The sequence below is a fragment of the Limulus polyphemus genome, unplaced genomic scaffold (assembly GCF_000517525.1).
Source record: "Limulus polyphemus unplaced genomic scaffold, Limulus_polyphemus-2.1.2 Scaffold1542, whole genome shotgun sequence".
NCBI classification, from domain to species: Eukaryota; Metazoa; Arthropoda; class Merostomata; order Xiphosura; family Limulidae; genus Limulus; species Limulus polyphemus.
The window spans coordinates 27,094-52,369 of record NW_013667152.1 but is presented as its reverse complement, the minus strand read 5'-3'; the positions used below and the strand labels follow the sequence as shown (position 1 = coordinate 52,369).

Genomic DNA, 25,276 nt, shown 5'->3' with positions numbered 1-25,276 from the left:
AGTCATTTAAGAAGACTGAGATGGAGTGAATGACAAAAGTAATTGCTGTTATAAGAAAGGCATAGTGCACGTTGAAATAAAAATAGTTTTGATAAGATTAAAAAATATCATCTCGTTGATTTTGTTACTTCCATTTCAGAATTGCTTGGAAACTTTTTACCGTATATTGGTTTGCCTGTTGTTACTAAAACTCAAAAATACAACATCGATAGTCATATAATGGTATCAGTTGATTAAACATTAGTAATTTGTAATCGAAGAAAATTCTAACGTTAAATTGGTATCTATTAATAACTGTGAAAATCATAAATATTCTCATAAAATTAATGATATAATATTTGTTCTATAAGTAACTGATCTTAAGCCTAATATTGTCAGTCCACAAGAAATGTAAGCGTTAAATTGTGTAATTATGTGCTACACATACATTTTCTATGAATTTACAAGTATGACTGTTTATTTTTATTCGTATATTCCGACTAAGTTTAGACATGTGTGATGGTGTATTAAAAAATATCTTGGTATACATTGTGTTCATAAATAATAACGTAATATAATATTATTACGGTTTAAATGTAGCACACGAAACACATATTTGTAGCTCCTACAAAACAGAAAACTAAACTGTAGGACAATGAAAAATTTTACTGTTTGGTATTTATAACTTGAATAACACCTTATGCACACGTGTCATGTCAGAGACATCTAGGCTTCAGGTATAACCCTTCTTCATTTTTAACTGTCCAAATGAAATAGGACTGTCCTGAAATAGGATGGCACGTTTGACTGCCACTTTTCTCACGCGCATACAGCTGAAAGAAAAAGCGTGCTCAGTGACATCGTCCTTTGAGGCTTAAACCTGCTGATTAATTAATCCTGCTTAATCAGTGGACCACGCCCGGCCAGTTTCATACTAAGTTTATATATGTATTATTTGTACCTTCCAATTTCTCTTTTATTCTTGTCAGTTAATCCGAAAGTCAGTTAACTTACACAAGAACAGTAACTGAGGTATGAAATATTTTAAAGTTACTACCATCTATCTAATTACTTACAAAGTGTGTTCTAATTGCATAACACAAATAAACATATATGTATACATATCGATATACATTGAATTTGGACGAAATAGTTACTCAGAATATGAAAAATTTAATTTATTATTGGGAATAATTATTTTTAACTTAACTTTATATTCATACCTTGTACGGAACTTCATATAACGCTATTGGATTATCAATATTGAACTTTAAGGGTAATAAGACACAGCAATGTCTTCTATTTTGTATACGACCTTTTCCATTCATTGGTGAAGTTCTGTTGAATTATGTTATTGCACGTTATATATTTGCGTTTCACAGAGAAAAAAAAACACACCAAAACTCAAGAATCACTCAGTTTCCAAATTTAAAAACAAGTGTTGTTTTCTACAATATGGATAGATGATGATCTGATTTGCACACCGATTTGAAACTACCTAAAGGCATAATCAATCTAAAGTGCTTAACTCATTAGCGTTTCAAAAAGGTCTTAACTCATTATCGGTTCAACTCCGCTGTCGGTAATTGGGAAGTTCAATTTGAAGAACAAATCTAGCATTAAAGAAAAAACTAATCTCAGTTTTCTTTAGTGAAGTTATTCAGACCATATTTTTCAAAGAAGATGTCATATTTTTATTTTATTTTTATATGTTTTACGATTTTTAGAAACCGAAATTCCGCTAAAGAGCCTAATAGTACAGGGGTGTAATAAAATGTGTCTGTTTTTCATCTTTTTTGACTCTGCGAAACGATACAATGTTTCGGATGTAGCTATAATATCAAAAAGGAACAATATCCATTATTATAATTCTCGATTTTACCTGAAACCCTATTAGAAAAGAAAGAGAGTAAAGATTATTGAATTACTGAACCAGTGACTTCTATTTCGGAATAATTCGGTTTAGTCACGATTAGTTCAGTAAAGCTCTATAAAGTATTGATTTTGTTTGCTTCTTTGTTTTAGCGTAAAACTATAAATATTAGGCTATCTACGCTCTTCCACCACGGGGAATCGAACCCTAGATTTTAGCGGTGTAAGATTGTAAACCTGTCGCTTACCCACTGTGGGGCGTAAAGTGCTGTATAAAGATTAGGATAGTTTAGAGAGAAAAAAAAACATGTACGTTTCTGGTTCGTTTGAATAACATGAAATGATTCACATATATGTAGTTGAAGATAGTTTGATATTAATTTTGGTAGACAGCGGTAGACAAAACAAACAACACTTTTTTATTATATTTTCATTCGGTTTATATATGTAATATATATATATGAAGCAGATGTTTCAGCGACATTTAAGAATTAAATGCCCGTCTGTACTTAGCTTCTAGATCGGCAAGCGGTGAACTAGAGGGTTTATAAGGCTAAAATGTGGGGTTTATCCATGAGGTGATCGCGGCGCAAGTTGCTGATTGAGTAAGTTGGAGCTTAGACAAAATAAACTATACACATATATATATATGTGTGTGTTTCTGTATGTGGTTGTTTATATTTATGGCTCAAAGTAAATACACAGCCTATAATAAATATGATTCCTATGATAAACCGCGATTTTATTTTTCTTCTTGTATCATTGCTCAGAGCGAGAGACGAAGTATTTCTCAGTTATTATTTTTTATTCGTGAGTCTGCAAATGTTGTTTGCAAAATGACAATATATTATCGTGTTAAAAACACGTCTGTTTGGTGCTACAAACCAGTTGCGATGAAATTTCGAAAAAAAAAAAGAGATCAAGTTCCAAGGGTCATGTTTAAATGAATATACAATCGAACGAACCGTCCGAATTTGGAAGTAATTTCAGCTTTAACAGCTTAAATAATGCGTTCCTCGGTAGGACAATAGTAAGTTTACGGACTTAGAACGCTAAAAGTTGTGGTTCGATTCTCCGCGGTGGACACAACAGATAACCATATGCTACTTTGCTCTAAAACAAACAGCAACAAGAAAACCGCCTTTAATGCCGTGAGTGAGGACTCAACAAAGTGAAGAGGTGGACAGCAAATGTACATGAAACCCACGCCAATCGAGTAGCACGGGCACCTTTGCACCGTACGATTGGATTATGTGTTACGGACTCGAGAGTGGCACTATAATAAATATTATTTTTTAAGGCTGGAATTACCGACTATCTTTTCTAGTATGTGTGTGTGTGTATTGTTACCTGACTAAAATATTGTATGTCGTTATATGGAAGAAAGGGTTTGAAATAACATAACGTTGGGTTTGAAATAACATAATGTTAACTTATTCTAATGTAAAATGGTTTCCAGTTCCTCCCAAGAATGTTGTTATTATGGACGAAAACGGGAAAAAAGTCGAAGGAATTATTGGCCCATTCAACGACGGAGCTTTTCTATCTTTATCGTGTGAAGCTCAAGGTAACAAGCTTAGAATTAATGGTCATTTTTGTTCTTCCAAATTTGGCATTAAGATGATTGTGAACATAGTAATTTAATAATCACTATACTTTCAAGAGAGAGTAATACCGACTTAAAAATAAAAAATAAATGTTAATTATAACAAATGAATAACTATTAGAAATATTTTATAACAATATATTCTCACCATACTATAAGGTAATACCCAGATGTTTCATAAAAGTAATAGAATTTTGTGATCTGTAGCATTCACACTGTTACGTAACAAAGTAAAAACGACTTAATTTCCAAAAATAAGACTAAACTTTTGCCTTAAGTCATGTTGAGATTAATACAACTCAGATCTGATTGGTAGATTCGAATTGATGTATTATATGTGGTTAGCCAAAGGCAAGAAATATTGGTCGTCTCATATGGTTTATAGTTTCTAATTTTGAACGTTACAACCTTAAACTGACTGTTAAAACTAAATATTCAATTATATAACTGTAATCACTCTAAATAAGGTAGTATTAAAGATTTAAATAACTTTAGAGATGCCAACATTTTTAGCTTATTACTATACTAATTTTGATTTTGAATGTTCGTATACCTCATATGCCAAATTGACGAGGTTTCGATGAGCCTAATCTCAGCAATTAGCTTAACTTATAGTTTTAGTATGTGTATACATGTAAACAGATAGGTTTTCAGTAATTAGCGAAACCAAATGAAGTACTAGGACTTTTACAATACCTTAATTTAGATCATCTATGAAATTTGCAACTGAATCCCAAACAGCATATTGAAAATCGCTATTTTAGAACGTAATAAACTATCTAGTATTGCCGCAATACTTTATTCGTTGGTCTATACTTAGAAATTCATAATTATTTTATGCTTATATACATACTCTTTAAATATTAGAGAAACATTTGTTAAACATTTTAAAAGAACACCAAATTCGAGCCTAAAACCAATAAGCAGATAGCAAGATAAAGGGGTTCTTTTTTATGCTAAAGTTTACACCTTTTATTCTTGACCAAAGAAAAGTCGTTCCAGAATGGCTAGTGATGTTGTTTCTACTTATTTATATAGAGATAGAGCTCATTGTGATAAAGAAAATTAGGAAGATTGTTGAGCGTATTTACCCATAACTGTGTTTTCATATGTTAATCAAGTCTCAGATTTGTCACCTATAGATTTCTGTGCGATCGTATTATTGAAACGGAGGGGTGGTATATATATTGATATACTTTCAACATGACACCCATTTTTCGAATGGAAACTACATATTAGCAAATTGTACGGTCGTCAGGTAGAGCATATCAGGACATGATGACATGGAGTGTTACGACGTAGTTAGAGTGCAAGTTATTTTAATATAACGTATTCATCAACCTCCATATAATGTTCAACTTACATATGAAAACAATATCTCATACTAATCAAGCTACGTGTATGTTTCTCTCAAATATGAAATTGTATTTCAGGAAAAGAAAAACATGCCACTTCAGAAAGTTTCATAAAGATATCAAATCTATTCCAATACATTCGTCTTACATATATAGCTTGCTTGCTCTTTAGTCAGTTGTCGTAATACGTTCTGTTTTATTGAAAGCATAGCTATTCAAACTGAATAACCATGTTTTCCCTGCATGTTAAACATATATATATATATATTGTTATATTCTATAATGTTCATTTTCTTACATTTGATCTAAATTCAGTTGATGATTATTTTCTTCATACATTTATTGCAGCAAAGTTATAATTGCAATTACTTTGTCCAAAATATAAGTTTTCACTTTCAAAGCTTTATTTCTAAATTTTATGTTATTTACGTTTCGCTGTTTATTCCTGGTGTTATTGAAGAAAACAAATTTATCAAAAATAGCATAGGAAATACATTTTTCCACCCAACTTTTTAAACACTTCCAGTATATCTTAAAAACTCGGTTCTTTTTTTTTCTTATAAAAATGAAATATTTATACATATTTCCATATTGCGAATCATCCCCAGTTAGGTTCTGAAAGATTATAACACCAAAAATCGGGTTTCGACACTCGCTGAGGGCACTGCATGACCAGCTTATTGTGTAGCTTTGTACTTAATAGAGAACAGCAAAATGAGTTTAAAACTGAGAAAACAGCGGTATGCAAGTTAATTTTTTGTTATATAGGAGATCCAACTCCAGCTGTGACTTGGTGGAGAAACTCAACTCTGCTGGATGATAATTACAGCCTAACCACAAGAGGAATTGCAAGGAATGCACTGTTGATCAAACGCCTCCATAGGGACCATTTAATGTCACTGCTCACATGCCAAGCTTCCAATACAAACCTTAGCTTGCCAGTCTCCAAATCAGTGACATTAGATTTAAATTGTGAGTTTTGTTTATTTTTTTCTTTAAACATAAGAGGTCGCTGAAAAGTAAAAAACGGTTGAAAGTTAAGCTTTCAGAATTGTGTTTGTTATTTAAAAATACTCTTCTTCTTGCTTTCTTACGAATGTACAAATCAATATCGAGTTACAGTCAACATGGAATAATTTACTTAGATTGCGATATTTTATGCTAAGTTGTTAATACTAAATTACGTTTACATTTGTTTTCCTTGTTGTTATAGTGTCAGGGAGATAGCATTCCTATTTTACACTCACATTAAGTAGTAAGTTAGTAGAACTATTCGTTAATTGTTAAGACGTCAATATGGAACAAATGGGTTAGGTCTGACTACTGTTATGCACAATACCTAACTTCACTCTTTTATAAAATATATTAAATTAGATTATTTTAAATTAAAGAGAGATTGTGTTCTCAAGGGCTGAGGGTGTAAATATTTATATTATTGTTAAGGTCTTGGAAGTATTATAATTACTTTCAAATTATTTTCATAATACAATGGCTAACTTGGATTAATTTACTTAGTTTGTGCGAGGAATATACCAGGGCTTGCGTATATTTGCCCTGTTTTTATATTTTCGAACGGCGATTAAGAGTTTTGATTTCCACTTCATTATATTAAAAATGCAATTCTCTCTGATTTACATGTGAAACTTGGTGTAAAATAATAAATAATAATAATAAGTAATTAAATCAAGTTAAAATTAATTAATTAAGACCAAAGCAATATATAGAAAATAGCAATAAGTAGCTGACTCCCTGTTGTCGGTGGTTCGATATTAGGGACAGCGTCACGCTGCATGGACTACACTGACAATCATGCTGGGACAGGACTACTTAATTTAGGAAGGAGGCCATGTGATTTGGCTAAGATGTAATCATAAACGTACCAGTACAGTGATTGAATTAATTCAAAACACTAGTAGCGTTTAATGTTTATTTTTAAGAAGAGAACGTTAAAATGTTATTACTATCTGTCATTATTCTCACATTTCATTTCTAGACTAATGTGTACGTGTGTTTTATATATATAACTAGTAGAAAATTCACAACTGGCATATTCTGGCTTTTGACTTACTATTTCAAATATGAAATTGTATATCATGAAAAAAAAAGGCTTGTCACTTCAAAAGTTTCGTAAATATATTATCAAAAATATACAAATACATTCGTCCTACATATATTCATGGACATATGAACAACTGTCATAATAACGTTATATTTTATTTGGAGTATACCTAGTCAAATTCAATAACGATTTATTCAATAGGTGGCAAAATACTATTTTATTAATGCTCTAAAGTTTCTTATTTGATGTGTTTTTTTCATGACAATTTTTACAGAATAGATTTACGGTAGCTTTCCTGTAATACTATTGACGTATTTTGTAATGAAGAAAACCTGTCTCCACATTTACATCCTTTTTTTAATGAATAATACATATTTCTTTATTCATCATAGCTGTGATTATAATGCTTTGGATAAGGATAATATATAATGCTTCGTTATATTCGTTAATGCAGCATCTTTAATCGTAATCCAGGAACTTTGATGGTTGAGTTTTGTGCATAGCTTAGATCAAACAAAAAAGGTATGTTTGTAGCCAAAGTAAGCAAAAGAAAATGAACAAACAAAAGCACTTTATTCTTTTCTGTTCACATAGTTTGCTCATTATGCATAAGATATGTATATATATATTGTTCTTCTCCAAAATTAAAAATAGCAAATTTTAGAATTTTCAGTACCCCTAATGTTTGTACACCAATAAAAGAGGGAAGCCTCAATGGTCGTGGCTGTAATTAGATCTTAAATCACTCAAGAGATGGAGCTATGGGCTAAAAGGTTGCACTTGAAAAAAAACAACTCAGAGCCATTCTATGAGCCGCTATGCCGCAGCCAAAAACATTGATGCAAGTATTTTTTCTTATTAGAATGAACGTGAAGAGAAAAGATCAGTGTGAACACTTTTGAAGTATTTGATTGTCAAAAATGTAAATTGGCTAACAAAATAACTTGAATTTTCCCATTATTCACCACTAAGGGAAGCCAAGTGCAGTAGCGAAAACTGGACTGAGCACTGACAACGCGAGCACCTAGCGACCACAGCCAGCAGATCGTTAACTTGTCAGTCACTAGGAGCACGAAGAAATGTATTCAGCCTGCTAATACCATTATCCACTACTTTTGGTTTTATATACATACTTATTCTTGAAAACATGCCATATAAACGGTGAATAAGAAGGTATATCAAGAAATAATAAAAAAGCTCTCGTCTCCTTTATCCGGTTTTTTCGTTCCCAAACTCCATTTAAAACGAAAGTTGCATCCGTTGTCATTGCTGCTTCCGGCTTTTTCTCAGACGTTGTAATCGTTAAAGGTAACACACTTTCTAATCTCACGTAATCTACGTTACATTGTTCTTGTCATTAGTAATATCATGGACTACATCTTACTTCCCTGTATGAGTTTCTTCCCTTTAAAGATCTAGTTAAACAATAATGATTGCAGTGTGTTTTGGATTTAATTGTTACACAAGAATACGTGAAATCCATCAAAAAAAAGGTATGAGCAAAAAAGAAACAAAAACAAAAAAAAGCCAAAATTCCGCTTTAGCTCAAACAATAGGTGATATTTGATGAAGACAGCAAATTAAAGCATCTTGACATTACTCACATTGCATCATTTTATTCATGTGCTGTAAAACTGAATCTACTAATTCACTACATTTCAATACGTTCAGCTTATCCAATGACGATTTTTTAAGTGAATTAGAAGCAAAACAGAAACACTTTTAAAGCAGAATTATATACATGTTTTGCTTTTGGGTGGATTTTAAAATTGGTATAACTTACAGACTAATCACTGCTCGCAACTTCTAAGAGGATAGTATTTTGTTCCCCCCTGTTTTGAACCAAGCTTAGGTAATTCGATCTTGTAATCTTTTGTGTTATATCTAGATAGATCAGACAGCATTTAAGCCGTGATTTCTTCAAAGTCAAGATCTTAAAACTAAATTACATAAGTAAAATCAATTTTTGGATAACTTTATAATCTAAATATATTTTTTTTCAATCTATGTCTTGCAAATAAGTATCGAAAATATCTTATCTACAAATATATTATGCGTTTCTGTTATCTATCATCTTTATTATGTGCAAACCGAAAACAATTCAATACAGTACACTAAACAAAACTTGAAATTTGTCAAGGGTCTGTCCGGGTTTTGAAAATATGAATGCACCAATATTTGATGTATTTTTATGTATTATCTATATATATATAATACTGTTTTATCAATGCTCTAATGTTTGTTATTTCATATATTTTTTAACGATGATTTTGATAAGATATATTTACAGTAATTTTCCTATAAATACTGCTGAAGAAGTATGTGACGAAGAAAACCTCAAATATTTCATAAAACATATATGTTATCATTATTGAAAATGACAGAAATGAAAGTTATCCATTATTAGTTTTTCATTCTATACTCACCAGCCTCATTTAACTTAATTATTATGAAGTTAATCATGTTGGAATGATCAACAACAGGACTCTGAGAGCTCCCCTTCTGAGCCATTAACTATTAAATTAAGGCACAACACTAGACGTGCTATCATAAACTCAGAAACTACCTTTTATTAAAATCGAACACATGGTAAAACTTTAAATACATAACAGCATGCAAAAATGAATGTAACTTTAATCCCCAGTCCTGCAGTTAAGTATATCAATGCATAAAGAGTACCTGAAACTATAAATGTGTACTACATGTGTACTACAAATGAGTAATATACACGCAAGCTCATATATTTTAGAAAACGCAGTCATGATACACTATTCTCGAAAAGTAAGTCAAGTTGTTTGGTACATACAGCAATCAATCTTCCATTTTATGTTACATACGTTTATAATTAGTTCCTACTGACTTTATGTGGCCAATGTAATATACGTTTTCTGTAAATTACCAATGATAATTTTTTTTCTAATAAACTGTTGCCAGTAAAGCCCCTGGAAGTCCGAATTTCAACCTTGAAGCGTCCACTATCGGCAGGCCAAAAGGTAGAATTAGTGTGTCAGTCTAGTGGTTCCCGACCACCTTCACGAATTCTGTGGTGGAAAGGAAGAGAGAAAATGTCCAACAGTACATCATCGAATTATGACAACATGACAGTTAGCAAGCTTACGTTTATACCCACGATACACGATCATGGAAAGTATCTATCGTGTCAAGCAGATAACCCTGTTATTCCAAATAGTGCCTTGGAAGATGGCTGGATCCTTACCATCTATTGTAAGTGTGGTTTTCAAATACCAACATTACATGCACACATTTATTTTATACAGAAACATAATTTTTTACTATCCAGTAGTATTCGATTATTTTACTGAGTATCATATTTTCGAAACTTTCCTTTCAAATAACGATTTTCAAAACTATTTGTTTCTTCGTAGCTGTAATATCAATTTGCAATTTAATAACAGAAAGACATCTTATTCATGAGATTAGAGTTAAATTTTATGTAAATAACATAGGAAAATAAAGAGGAATAAGTCAAGCGTTTTATATTTTGGTAGAAAGTAATTATACCTCAAGAGTTTTTGGGAGCTACTTACGGTTATTTTTAATAATTTTACTTACAATAATAGAATCGTCAGAAAAGTAAACAGCAGACAGACATGTACAAAAGCGTCTCCTCTTTTATAACACCGTTTCAGTACGAAGAATACAATATAAATATCATGTAATCTAGAAATTTATCTAAGAACTTTAGCATTCCCTGACCATTTTATTTGTCTAGTTTATTTATTTATTTTTATACTTTCGCGTTTAACTAAACTGTAGGTAATCCTCGACTTATCCTCAATAGAAATACGTAAACCCCATTTATAGAGTGCTGTTCGCAATGTTAAATAACCTTATCAAGTAATAATGCATGTTCTGAGCTACTTGTTCAAGTTTTGGGATATAAAAACCAAAATTCCTCGCATTATGATAACGCACATTATAACATTAAGGAATAATACCGTGTGTATCGTGAAATCCAGCGAGTTTTATGTGATCGAGAAAGAAAGGTTTATGTAAGGTTATACTTCACGAATGGTTATATTTGGTTTTACTTTACAACAAAACTGTGAGCGAACAAATCTAATAAAACTTGCACTTTCTGGAATAATGTGATTTTTTTTTTATCTTATTGGTATGGCGTGGTTGGTATCTGTAGAATTAGAATCCACTCACGTAACTACTTAGGTAGCTACTCGGTGAAAAAAATGTGAGCCCGTTAAAAGAATAAGATATTATCAGCTGCTTTGTTAATTTGTTATATACAGATGTGCATTCTTACGATAACTTACCAAAGTTTTCTGTTAAATAATAATAAGTAAACCATCGGTAAATATTTCTATAATTTTTTTCTTTCACTTTCATTTCCCTCTCTCTCTAGATATACATCTGTACTATAGATTTGTTAATAACTTCTTAAAATCTGTTTTTCGTATGATGCAAACAATCTTTACGCTTGAAATTCTAAATTCTTAAGTTATATTACATGGCATGAAAATAATACTTTTATACTCAGCGTAATTACTAAATACATGTTTATTTAGTTTTACTTACAGAAATACACGTTTATTTAGTTTTACTTACAAAAATACACGTTTATTTATTTTTACTTACAGAAATACACGTTTACTTATTTTTACTTGCAGAAATACACGTTTACTTATTTTTTTACTTGCATAAATACACGTTTATTTATTTTTACTTACAGAAATACACGTTTCTTTATTTTTTACTTACAGAAATACACGTTTATTTATTTTTACTTACAGAAATATACGTTTATTTATTTTTACTTACAGAAATATACGTTTATTTATTTTTTACTTGCAGAAATACACGTTTATTTATTATATCTGTTTTTTCTATTAACTCATAAATCTAATTTAAACTAGCTCTTAGTTCGAAAATACATACTAATATCGTGCAAAGGCACAATAATCAATTATGAGATGTTTCTATATGCATGTAGGAAAACTATATAAGATTCCAGACAATATCCTCATTCAAAACGTAAAATACCCTTTCTAACTTATTAAATTGGGAAAGTTCTTATAATGTGTTTGTGATAATTCTTTTAATAGCTGCATTGTATTTTGCATTGGGGAAGTGTTTTATGAGAAGAATGGTTATAGCCATTCAGCAGTTATATTTTAACTATGTCCATTATAATAAATCCATACTTCTATTCTACAGTGCTATAAGTATATACGCATAATTTTATAAATTTCATCTTAATTCGTATCATCTTAATTAAGTATTATAATTCTAGAACTAAGAGATAAGCACTTAAAAATATTTACATCATATTACATTAGTTGGTTGTTTATTTTGTGTCAAATTTTTACGAACACATTTAAAAAAAAATAGTGTTTATGATAGTATAAAACTAGTATCCATAAATCGGGAGCTTAATAAATGAAACACAATTAAAAAAAAAACAAGTTATATATGCGAAATGTTTATTCAACATTTGATACGGCTACAAGCTGTTACACGTGAAACATTTTCTGTATGTTTATTTTTAATTCAGATCTTCCCGAGTTGAGGCTTTCGTTAGGAGCAAATATACATCACGATGCCATTAGAGAGGGAAGTGACGTGTATTTCGATTGTAACATTCAAGCTAATCCCTGGGTATCGGAGGTTGGTTGGCGGTTTGAAGGTAAGCCGCTCTTCAGCAAGACAAAAGAGGGTATCATCATCAGCAACCAAACATTAGTGTTGCAGAAAGTTACCAGAGAAAGAAGGGGGCGTTATCAATGTGTCGCAGCCAACGTTGAAGGAGAAGCTGAAAGCGAAGAAATAATGCTACGTGTTCATTGTAAGTGATCTTAGGGCGAGACATCTTTTTTTTTTCTCTTATTTATTCAGCTGTGAGCCAAGATTTTACTATCCAACTATATAATGCTTGTATGTCAATAAGATGTTTTCATCTGAAATAACTTATAATGTTTCCAAACACACACCAAGTTCTAAAAGGATTACGAACATACAAAAGCAGATTCATCGAAATTTATGATATTATAATTCACAAAATACCCTGTTTTATTTTTTGAAAAAAAAAATTATCGCAAAAGCTTGTTTGCTCATAAACAGATTATACATAACTTATTATGACAATTATTCATAGCACCGATTCTTACTGGTACTGACGTTTTTGAAAAACTAAAATTTCAGTTTATATACACTGAATTATTTCACGGCTGAGAATGTATTTCTCACAATATCCTATCGAGTTTTATCGCCCCCTAGTGGCACAATGGTACATCTGCGGACTTACAACGCTAGAATAGCCCATTGTGTAGCTTTGTGCTTATTTACAAACAAACAAACAAACAAATCGAGTTTTATCATCAAACTCGGGCGTTTAATCCATTTTTCATCTCTCTCTTTTTTTTTTCAGACGCTCCTATTTGCAAACCTGGTCAGAAAACCGTCTATGGGGTCGCCAGATTGGAGTCCGTTGATATCAGATGCGAAGTTTTGGCCGATCCTGCTGATCTTACTTTTTACTGGTTTTTGAACAATACGTTTAAACGGATTGAGCTGCACTCTTTCACAACAAACGAAACAGTCAGTGAAGCTACGTACAAGCCAAGAACGAGATACGGTTATGGTGTTTTGAGCTGTTGGGCAAAAAACGAAATTGGAAAGCAGAAAGAGCCTTGCAACTTTAGTATCATACCCGCAGGTATGCATTTCAAATGGGCTTCAGTATTACATTAAATCTGTCTTGAATAATATAGTTTACAATGATTTTTTTTTTTAGCAAACAAAGAATGTCTAATATTTTTATCACAGATTTTTGGGGGAACATATATGTAGTTCCTTTCTACATATATCATTCTGCACTGAAAACTGCGAATTTTATTTATTCGATGCACGACTTATATCTAAGGCACGATATATATATATATCGGGAGTGGGTAAGATATTCTTTGCATATACTGTAACAAAATCATAAACGTATTGAATAATTAAATTATTTTTTGGTCCAACAAACATTGTTAATGGATGTGAGTGTTAAGGGTTCAAAAAAATTTTTTTTTCAATGTATGGGAATGATTAGTATGCTTAATCTATAATATTGGAGGCATTGCTTTTGTTTTAGGAATTAGTTGCAGGAAAATAAAGGATTAAAAATGCACTTATAATGCATGTTTGCCGATATGATAATTCTACATCGGTAGTTTAAGCCGACAACAAGTGTTTTTAAGTTTCCCTAAGTAAAGTATACTATATTATATATTTGTTGTTACTTTCATTAACGGTACTGAGTACACTATTTAGCATATCGAATATCATTATATTTTATTTTGGTTTATTATTTATTATGATACTTTTATTTTAAAGATTGTTTAGAACTGTTAGCTTAATATGTATACTTAGGACTAACCTAAATCTCCTAAGCTAGCGGAACCTCATGAGATATTACTGGGATTAAGGACGAAAATATCGCCAACAGAAAGGGTACCTAACTGATGAGAAACTGTGCTCTAATCTTTATAAATAGAAACGGAAGAAAAATGTATTTAATCAGCCATTCTTATTACCAAGTTTATTTTATGTTAGTTTCGCTTTAATTACATAGCTTGTTCTGATCCAAAGCTAATATTAATGATCTCAGGAAAGTATAGTGTTCAAAAACTTTTTTTTCAGTATGGAAAGATGTAAAAATGGACAGAACAACAATTATTACCTTGGATTTTATAGTACAGTTCACTTACGAATTCATCAATTTGTTAAAACAAGCTCTAATGCAATAACGAATTTTGTAATTGTTTTATATATATATAAAGAGAGAGAGTAAATCATAAAAATAACTTTATGGAATACCACATGCTGGCTTGTTATTAAACAGTTGGAAAATGGCTCATATAATATTATCTTGTCTTACATATTTCAGCCACCAATGATCTGCCATGATATTAATTTAATATCAAAATGTTGTTGTTATTAAACGTTTTAATAACTTACTTCCTTATGATTATTTTTTCGTAGGTTTGTGAAACAACTAGCTTTAATACTCTGTAGACATTTAGCACTTACTGAATTTTCATTTGTAATGCAAATTATTTCAGGACATCCGGATCCGGTCAAAAACTGTGGAATTTTAAACAGAACGATAACCAGCATTAAGATAGAATGTGAAGCTGGATATAATGGCGGATTAAAGCAGATGTTTCATTTGGAAGTTTTCAATGCTCCATTGAAAAAATTACAGGCAAATTTAACCAGAACTGATTTTCCGACATTTGATATTAACCATCTTCCACCAGGGACAACTTTTATTCTGGCTATCTACGCTTCGAATTCTAAGGGTAAAAGCCACTCCGTCGCACTAACAGCAACGACATTACCGGCTCCGGAAAAACGAACTGGTGAAAAGTTTTCGTAATTATAAATGTCGGATGAATATCTACAAATTTACCTTAAAAATCAAATGACAATTTACGTTACATTTTTGTTTATATAGAAACGATGAATCCAACCTTTATAGACAAATAAAATAATAAGTTTATACAAATTATTAAATAAACTGAAGTTGTTGGCCTTTAATAAAAATAGAAAGTATCCACATGTTCTAAAAACAAATAATTTTTGAAATAATTTATATTAAACTTGTTTTTGTAATATTTAGAAAGATAATATAAAACATGTTAAGAAACAGCTTAATGAAATAAGAAAATAATTATATACGATTATAAATATATTTTTCTGAACTCCATCAACACTCTTTTTACAATGTACTAAACAATACGTAAATAAAAGTATCTGTATGAAATAAACTAGAAACATACACGTTTATTTCCTTGGTAGATAGTGTGTATGTAACATAATATGATTTTTAATCAGCAAAAATTGAAAGGCCGGTCATCAGTCCTGTGTTGGGAATTTTAATTGGAATAGTCGGAGCTCTGGTGTTAATGGCTGTTTTGATTGTCGTCTTAATGAGATTTAGGAGCCAAGAAGAGGATAAAGGTAACTTTCAATAAATAATCTCCTCATAAATAGTGTAAATTCTATAATATAACTCATTATTATGAAACTGTTTGTTTGAAGTTACGCATAAAGCTGCACAATGGGCTATCTGTGCTCTGCCCACCACGGGTATCGAAACCCGGTTTCTAGCATTGTAAACCCGCAGACATACCGCCGTGCCACTGGGGGGGGGGGCGATTATGAAACTGTTAAAGATCTATGTGTATCAGTAAGAAACAAGTTTGACATTTAAAGAAACTAACTTTTAAACGTAGGAATTTATGTTTTATATCAATGGTTCTCAAACATTAGTAACTCGAGGACCAATTTTAATTTTTTGCTTTTCGCGGACCCCAAACATATCGATGGTTTTTTTGTTTTGAAAGAAAGATTCCGTGTACATGAAAAGTTTTAATCCATGATATATATTCCCTTCTCGTAATACCTGGAGCTTTTTATGCACAATAACAAAATTAAATAAAATGGTAAATTATTCTACAGCTGTGAGAAAATCAGTTGTTAAACTGTATCTTTGAGTGTTTAAAGTAAAAAAAAAAAAAAACTACAAAACCAGACTCATATGGAACAAACGTTGTTTAGTTTTATAATTCAACATGAAATATTACTGGTTTAGTTATCTTACCACTTTCTTATTAGTCCAGGATTTATGTTTGGCGAGTATATTAGTTTCGCAAGTAACACTTAACATACTTCGGAAAGCTATAATTCTTTGAGATGGAGATAGTTAGTTATTGGGAATAAATGGTTATTATAATTTCTAATGTCGTTTTATTTTGAGCTAGTAGGAACCCGATGGCTGGAGACGACTTGATTAGTGACTTCATCTAATCATCTCTTTGTTGGGATTACTATTAAAAGTGTAAAACCCTCTGATGAGGAACAGATAAAACTCATTAATGATCCAATTGGTTTGGGTAAGCCGACTTTCAGAATTAATCTCTTTCATTCCGGGGATTTTTCTAGAGCAAGTAAAATTCATCTGTTTAGTAGCAATTAGAAGTTCTCCGTAGGGGGAAACCTAATTTAAAACATATCTGAATTATGTTCCTACTGGGGCATATGTATAGCAGCTGTGGGAGTGTCATGTCAATTAATGAACCACCTAGTTGCGAAAAGGATTTTCTCGCAGGGAACTCTCATTACGTCACAACACAGTGAAATGTTAATTTTCGTAGCAAACTGATTTGGTGTTCCATCATGATTTGGCACAGATTAATAGGGCACAGCTTATCGTTAATGGATTCCGTCCGGTATTAAAAAACTAAACAAAAAAACCTACGCGTCACTCATGTCTACAAGACTTAATGCCATAATATAATTTTAGCGACAGTTCCTTACTCTTACGTTGTTTTAGCTTTTCTGTTAACAGTAATTCCTGTGGAACAAATAGAAGGCATAAGAACTATATATATATACATATATAGTATTTGATGGTACTTTAGATAAGTAATGTCAGCATTTAAGGCCTATATGCTCAAAATCCCCGCATTTCAACTTCATACAATATAGTCAGTATTAAAATTAAGAAATCGCTCATTTTACTTGTATAATAGATACAATTATGCTAAGACTTTATAGGAGCTTCATAAAATCAAACAAGCTTATCCTTTGTTATGCCTTCCCTTCAATGGCTCAGCAGTAAGTCTAATGGCTTATATAGCTACAAATTGGGTTTCCATATCCGTGGTGGGAAGAGTAGATAGCCAGTTGTGCAGCTTTGTGCTTAACAACTAACAACGAAATCTTTTATTATCTCAAAAAATAAAAGATATAAGATATTGTTATTTTTCCCTTTTATATGTGTTAATTTAGTATATATCTTCTAATTTTAATCAAGCATTTAGATATATCAAATCTAACCTGAATGAGAAATAGGCGAGTGAATGTCCTTTATTTCTTTTGGAATCAAAATATATCCAGCGTTAATGTTTTTGCAAAAATCGTTATTGACCCACATAAAACGAAACAAATATTCAGTCTTATCTTGGATTACCAATTTTGTCATTTCTGGTGAATGTAACCGAGAAAAAGAAAGAACTGAATACAGAAATCTGAGAATCAGTAACAAATTTTAACAAAACTAACTTTGATAAAGCAATTTATAAGACGATAAAGCATAAAATGAAACAAATAGGCCTAACATTTATGATAAAAAAGCATGTAAACTGTAGAAACACATTAAGCTAATACTGTATAAAAATACATTCTATGTCCAGCTGAAGATTGAGGGTTTCGTGTTATTTCAGCTCCAATCAACACAGCTTGACGATAATAAAGACAACAAATCTGACAACGGTTCCAAATGTCAACGAATTAATTCCGAAACTTTTTTATGGTTTGAGTGATACATTTAATACTTCCGTGTATTATTGCATTTCTCAAATCTTACTAACAATCTGCACATCTTTGCTATTATATTTTCTTTTGTAGAAATATGAAATTTGCGTTTATGCCTTAATCCTAAAAATGTCGGATATGTTAAATGAATATAATTAAATCTACAAAAATAAGTACATGAAAAACAAAAAGGCTACAATTCCTTGTTTGGGCTCTTCCACCTAATTTTTAGATAATATTATCCAATACGTAATAACTTCTTTAAAAATGCAGACTTATCCATTTAAATGGCTCATCATTTTTATATTAGAAAATGTTCAGAACTATGAATCCAAGAGTTCATGCTTCGTGTTCCATTGCTGAACAAATGCGCTTCGTACTATGGGTTTGTTTGTTTTTGAAGTTAATCATAAAGCTACACAATGGGCTATCTTTGTTCTGCCCACCACGGGTATCGAAACCCCGGTTTCTAGCGTTGTAAGTCCGCAGACATACCGCTGTGCCACTGGGGGGGGCGTACTATGGGACGGTGTGTTCCTAAAACTTATTGATGGTCAAATTTCACTATTCGACTAGAGTAGCTCAGGAGCTGGTGGTGGGTGTTTTTGACTTGTTGCCTTCCCTCTAGTCTATCATTTAAAAACGAGGGACAGTTTAGCGCGAATTTTAGAAACAAACAGAGAATTTCTTAGACAATAGATTGTGAACTTGGGAAATCTAACCATCTATATTTTAAATATGCATTAAACCACTACACTATTATGTCTTATATATCTATATAATGGAAACTGTAATGTAAGTTATTATTGGCTCCAGTACACTACTGTCCAAAACTTAAGGAATAAATCGTTAATGCTTAAAACACAGTTTGTTCTTTAACTTTTGGACACTAATTTATTAATCTTATCGCCCCCCCAGTAGCACAGCGATATGTCTGCGGACTTACAACACTAGAATCCGGGTTTCGATACCTGTTGTGGGCAGAGCACAGATAGCCCATTGTTTAGCTTTGTGCTTAATTACAAAGAAACAAATTCATCTTATCTGCAGATGCTGAGGCATTTCATTAGCAAACTGACAAAACTCACATAGCATAAAGATAATTAGTTCAGTTATTTTGAAAAATGTGAAATCTCAATCGCCACCGAAATCCAAATTCGTGAATAAGACGATTTTATTGTTTATATTCTAGAGGTGTTCTTCTGCAAATCAAACAGAACACGAACCAAATCGCTGCTAGCGTTTTTACCTATCTGTTTATTTAAAACAAACATTTATCTTAAAATATTGTACTTCGTAATAACAAAGACAAAAGTTATTTTAACATTTTCATTTCTGAAAGAAAAATAATACTCACTCCTGTTTGAAGAGTAAATATATATATTGTTAATTTTTTTTTCCTAGAGGTTCTCTACATATTGTAGAGTAGTAATTCTCACTTATGTGATAAAAAATCGTCTTATTTATTATTATTTGATGACATATCCTATAGGTACTAAGTGTATTGTTGTCTTAGCGATTTTTCGAATTATATTACGTCTTTAACATCAGGGAAGAGAGAGTACAACAGTAAGTACACTTTATACTAATATCCTGCTCTGTTAAAATGTGCGTGCTCTTACAACAAATCATTTTATTTCACTTTCATGTTCTTATTTTTTGCTTCAATGGTGAGTAATAACAAATTTTTCTGTATATTTATATTTTGTAATTAATTGATCCTACTGTTTATTAAGTGAAAAATGAGCGTATATGAACAAATTTAATGGTTGTATTATGTTATAATGTATTTCATTCTACTAGCTTGTGCAAACACATTGCTCAATCTAAGACACAAGAATATCTTTAAAAGCTCCTTAACAGTTATAATCATCGTTTGACTTGATTTATGACACTGCCATTATGACTTTTTTCTTCACTGAAGATATGTGTATTCATTTACATGAGTACAAGTATGTTGATAACGTTAACATACTACATAAGACGACGACTCTCTTGTAATTTTAATAAATGGTAGAATATAATGAACAGGTTTATCATTGCTAGTATTAGTTTAGTGATTGCCCGATCATGACAAGTAATAATTAGTTGCTCAATTTTGTGAAGGGTACGGTTTGATTCTTATCAGGGCTTTTTGGTTGAGATGACTTGACAGCAAATGTTTAAAAAGAGAGTCATTAATCATTTATGACACAATAACTTGAGTATGCATAAATCATGAGACTCACCTTCCTTAGCAGTGTCACAGAGTATACTAAACATCTGACAAATAAGTTCAGCGTGCTCGTCATAAACCAAGTATTTTACAAAGTTTTATGGTATTATTGTACGAAAAAAAAAAAGAAATTGTAAGACATTTTTTTACATTATTTATTTTTCGAACTTATCCAAAGACAGTTCGGGAAACATCTTACTTTATCTTAACTAGTTTGAAAGGAAAATATGAAGCTATTGTACGACATATTATAAAAGGAAGTTAAAATGATAGATTACGTTATTCTGGCGTATTTTCAACAGCTTGTAACTTAGAAGTGGATTCTAAAACTATAAATAAAGAAACTACATATAGAGTATAATAACCCTAGAAACGGTTTCTTAGTGCACTGATATATACAGAAATCACAGTTCAACTGTTCAAGAGCATTTTTTTTCAAAGTTTTTAAAAATACCATTTTTTCACTGAAGTAAAATATGTATTTTAACTTAAATTTAATTCCATGAAATTATCTGAAAACTAGTATATACGGTTTTAGGTTAGACAGGAAATCCACTGGATGAAAAAAGACGAATTAATTGGAACATTTTGCCTAGCGTATTCATCTGTCCATCGACAATGAACAATATATTTTGCCTGAAATTACTGAAATTGTTATATTGGAATTTCTAAAACATAACACAAGTATGCATTGATTCTAAATCCTATTCTTTCTCTTGTAGGTTCTGTTGAACAAGAAATCGTGAACAAGTAAGTAATACATTTATTTTGTGTACTGTGATAAAAGGCCGTAACAATGTAGGAAAATAATTATGGATTTATCTATTTACCAGTCTTAAATACTGAGTATATTCGGAGTACTAGCTAAAGATTTCAGTTTTGATATTTGTTGTATGTAAGTCATAGCTCAGACAAAACGATAAGGACTACTGTTTTACAATCAGAATTACCTATTATAAGAACAGGTTAAAATGTATTAAGTAAGACAAAATATGGAACCAAAAATTACTTTTTAAGAGACGTACAAGTATGTTTCCGAAACAAGAAGATTGAGGTTCGTATTAGCGTCTAGGTTTTGTTATTTCACGTTGTTCGTATTTACGTCTAGGTTTTGTTATTTCACGTTGTTCGTATTAGCGTCTAGGTTTTATTTCACGTTGTTCGTATTAGCGTGTAGGTTTTGTTATTTCACATACCTCAAATTTTGCGTCTCATTTCAACTTTCCTGGTGTAAAAAGTAAAATATGTTGCACATTGTCTTATAGCACGTGTGATACTTCAAATCTTTATATCAAACAAATCGGTAGTCATGTAGCAAAATAGAAAGAAAGGAAAAGTAGAAACAAAATTACTGTAGTCTTTTCTGTTTACATAGCTTGCTTCTTTAGCATAACATATGCATGATTATTACTCTTCTCCAGAATTAAAAACAGCAAATGTGTGCTTTATCCTGAACATTATGCACCTCTGTAACAGGTATGAAAAATTTCATTCAACAGTTTTGCCTATTTTTGATTCTACAGCTATATGAAGTTTCCAGAAAATATCAATAAGTTCAGTATCCTCAGTTTTTGTCCAGTAATGAAAAAGAAATGATTCAAGTATTCTTAGTGCTATTAAATTTTAGAGTCAATGTACAATGTGCACATTTTTACAAAGCCTGACGATCAAAAATGGCTTTCGAAATATCCGTAGCAATAAATAAATAGCAAGGGGAGCAACTCCAAATATTTTTTAAGAAACCTTATTCAATTTACTTTTCAACTTCATGAAAATTTATATTGAATTTATTGTTTAGTAATAAAAAGAAACTGTAGGGTTACTTTCTTGAACTGTGGAAATAAGATCGATAAGCTGTCTGAGACAATTTGTCTTAATCTTTGTTTCACAAGTTCAGTCTGTTCATGACGACTGGAGGGCTGTGGTTTATCATTTCATGTTACTCTGCTTGATGGTTGAAGGTTTTATTCGTTTCTATTAAGACTCTTTGAACCTACGCGTTTTTCTAACATCACGAAGCATTTTAAGATATTGTTATTTTGAAACCAAGAATGCTTTGTAGCATAGAGAATTATTCTGTAATAATTCAACAGTTTGAACAAAATTCACTTCTATTGTTCCTGGAACGTACTACAAAACGTGGACATCGGTGGATACTCATAACTCTACTCTAAATCCCTACAATTAGAACGAAACAATCACATTAGTATTATTTACCTGTAAACCTAAAACCCGAATATAGTCAATACTTCGAAATTGGAAGAAGTGGCTTTTATCGATCTGTAAAATGTGTGTATACCAGTGCTGACTGGCTTAACAATGCAATGTAAATAATTCTTTGAGGGGTTCTGCAGTCTTTGTATCCTAAGAGTTATACGTTTTTAGGGTTTAGTAGTATTTTAAGTCCACATGAATGTTTTCACTTAAAGATCTCGTACACAGAAGCTCGTATTTCTTAATCATCCACACTTCCGGCAACCTATAATCTTTTATTTGACCAGTTTACTAAATTAATCCATCGGGTATTTTTAGAAATTGCACATACCTGATAGTACTTCTTAACATTCTTGAATAAAATAAATTTTAACACTGGACATAGCCAAGAATTACATGTTCTATAAATAAATAAGGCATAAGGTAATTTTTAACGAGATGAAATTGTATGAAACACGAAAAAGTGGCATAGAATGTAGCAAAATATCACATAAGTTAATTTTTGAAAAGAGCTAAAGTTTTAGTAAGCGTAAGCTGTAGACCAGGAGGCCTATAAATTTACATTATCTTCCCTTTTTTTATTTTTGATAAACAGTAAATAGTAAACGATTCACAAAAATGGTAACAGAACTTACGTAAAACATAAAAAATATTTCAATAATGTAGCTTTTTGAAAAAATAGACATTAATGTGGACAACATTATACAAGTCTTAGCTCGAGAGTTTCAACCAAAATGTTAACATCGCATGGTATTTACTTCTTATATTAACAATAAACAATTACTCTGTTTTATAGTACATCCAAACGTGAGTACATTGCTAAAAGTAATTGCGTTAATATGAAATTATATACAGAAAAAATAAAACTATAGTTTTTGAGTGATTGAAAGCTCAGCTGAAAATATAAATAAGAAACTGTTAAAACTGGAACTTATGGAATTTTTCGATATACCTATGTCTTGTTCTCTTCTGTTGCATTCCAAAAATGAATGATTGACTGATAAAGCCTTTCTGTTATGTGAACACAGCCCTGCGTCTAACATAGAAGACACACAACTATTAAAAGATAATCAAAATGTATAACGTTAAGCCTATGCTGCTAAATAATGTCAATCTGCACTCTCAACTGATTATTAGGCAAACCTGGTATCTGATGATCGGTCACGTGAACTGATACGCAAATGATTGGTCATTCAGCGTATTATAATGTATATATATATATATATATATATAGTGGTTTCACACAAAAACAAGTATTCCATATTATTCATAAGTCATGTCCATGTCTTAAAGAAGAAATATTGATGTTTTGTTCATATGTAGAATCGTTCGGAAGAATGAAAATGAGCCAGTGAGCTAACTATAACCAGTTGTTACAAAATGGCTACATACGTCTCAAAGTTTCATTAGCAAAATATGAACCACTTTCACACCAATGGTACAGTTGCTCGAATATCTAGACAATGCAGACCATGCATCATCCATGACACCAACAGGCGTGAGTTATCTGGTAATTGTGGCTCGAGGCAATTGTAGGGTACCTGTTCCAAGACTGTATCAAATGTTCGTAACTGCGTGCCAGCGTACGGACGGTTAGAAGGCCAATCTGTAAGATGTATGCCCAGTGAAATGCATTATACTCATAGAAAGGCATAAAATGTCGCTGCATTGTGCCAAAAACATGTCCAGTGGATCGACGACATGAGGGGTAATATTCTTTTCATATACGATTCGCGCTTCACAATGCTGTCAGATAAGAGGCGTAGATTTATTTGAAGAGAATGTGGAATTAGATTGAATCTCAGCTTCATATAGAAACGTGACGTTTATGGATTTAGTGGAAAAATAGTGTGGGGCAGGAGTAAGAACTGGCGAACGTCCGACCCCTACATTTTTTGCGGAATGGTACTATTAAATACCATGCATTATATAAGTGTGGTATTTGGAGATGATACAGGATGTTTCTAAAACTGTCGCAAAAAGAGTTCAGTGTGCTTTCGTCATTTTCAAGCAGCATGGTACTGTAAGCATAATGTACTTATTGATTCTCGCAATATACAGCACATTAAAACGAAAATAATTCAAGTAGTTAATGTCGTATTGTGAAATGGGAGAAAGAAAATAAAATAGAAACTAGATTGTGAGAAAAGCGATTTTATCATGCAGTATCATATAGTTTGAAACACACTCTTTCATGCATGTATTTTCCTGAATAAAACTAATGATTCTAAAAGGCTTCTGTTGATTCTATCCCCCTATGAGAAGCAGCTTTTAAGAATATAATAATTTTCAATACAGGGTTTTGCTTATAAGCATCTTGTGTATCTGTCAAAATATGCAAAATAGACATTTCAAAAATCTTGTGTATCTGTCAAAATATGCAAAATAGACATTTCAAAAATAGTTATTTAGTCGCTGAAAAGTCTGTAACAAAAGTGAATACGTTGTCATGTTCACCGTTTAGAAATGGTTAACACTTTGTAATAGCTAAAAGAGTTGATTATTCAATGAATAATATCAGAATATTGTAGTTAAGCACAAAGCTACACAATGGGCTATCTTTGCTCTGCCCACCACGGGTATCGAAACTCGGTTTCTAGCGTCAGAAGTCCACAGACATACCGCTGTGCCACTGGGGG

General features: G+C 31.5%; 1 protein-coding gene across 2 annotated transcripts in view; it reads left to right on the top strand.

Annotated features, from left to right (window-relative positions):
- The window catches only part of LOC106464018 (hemicentin-1-like), a 164,940-nt gene that overhangs the window by 116,251 nt on the left and 23,413 nt on the right, over nucleotides 1-25,276 (top strand). For both annotated transcript variants that reach the window (XM_022391668.1, XM_022391669.1), the window contains 8 exons: nucleotides 3,311-3,418; nucleotides 5,581-5,784; nucleotides 9,806-10,096; nucleotides 12,399-12,689; nucleotides 13,272-13,559; nucleotides 14,950-15,249; nucleotides 15,725-15,850; nucleotides 21,146-21,173. In XM_022391668.1, coding sequence (XP_022247376.1) covers nucleotides 3,311-3,418; nucleotides 5,581-5,784; nucleotides 9,806-10,096; nucleotides 12,399-12,689; nucleotides 13,272-13,559; nucleotides 14,950-15,249; nucleotides 15,725-15,850; nucleotides 21,146-21,173 — 1,636 coding nt within the window. The remainder of the gene's footprint in view (nucleotides 1-3,310; nucleotides 3,419-5,580; nucleotides 5,785-9,805; nucleotides 10,097-12,398; nucleotides 12,690-13,271; nucleotides 13,560-14,949; nucleotides 15,250-15,724; nucleotides 15,851-21,145; nucleotides 21,174-25,276) is intronic.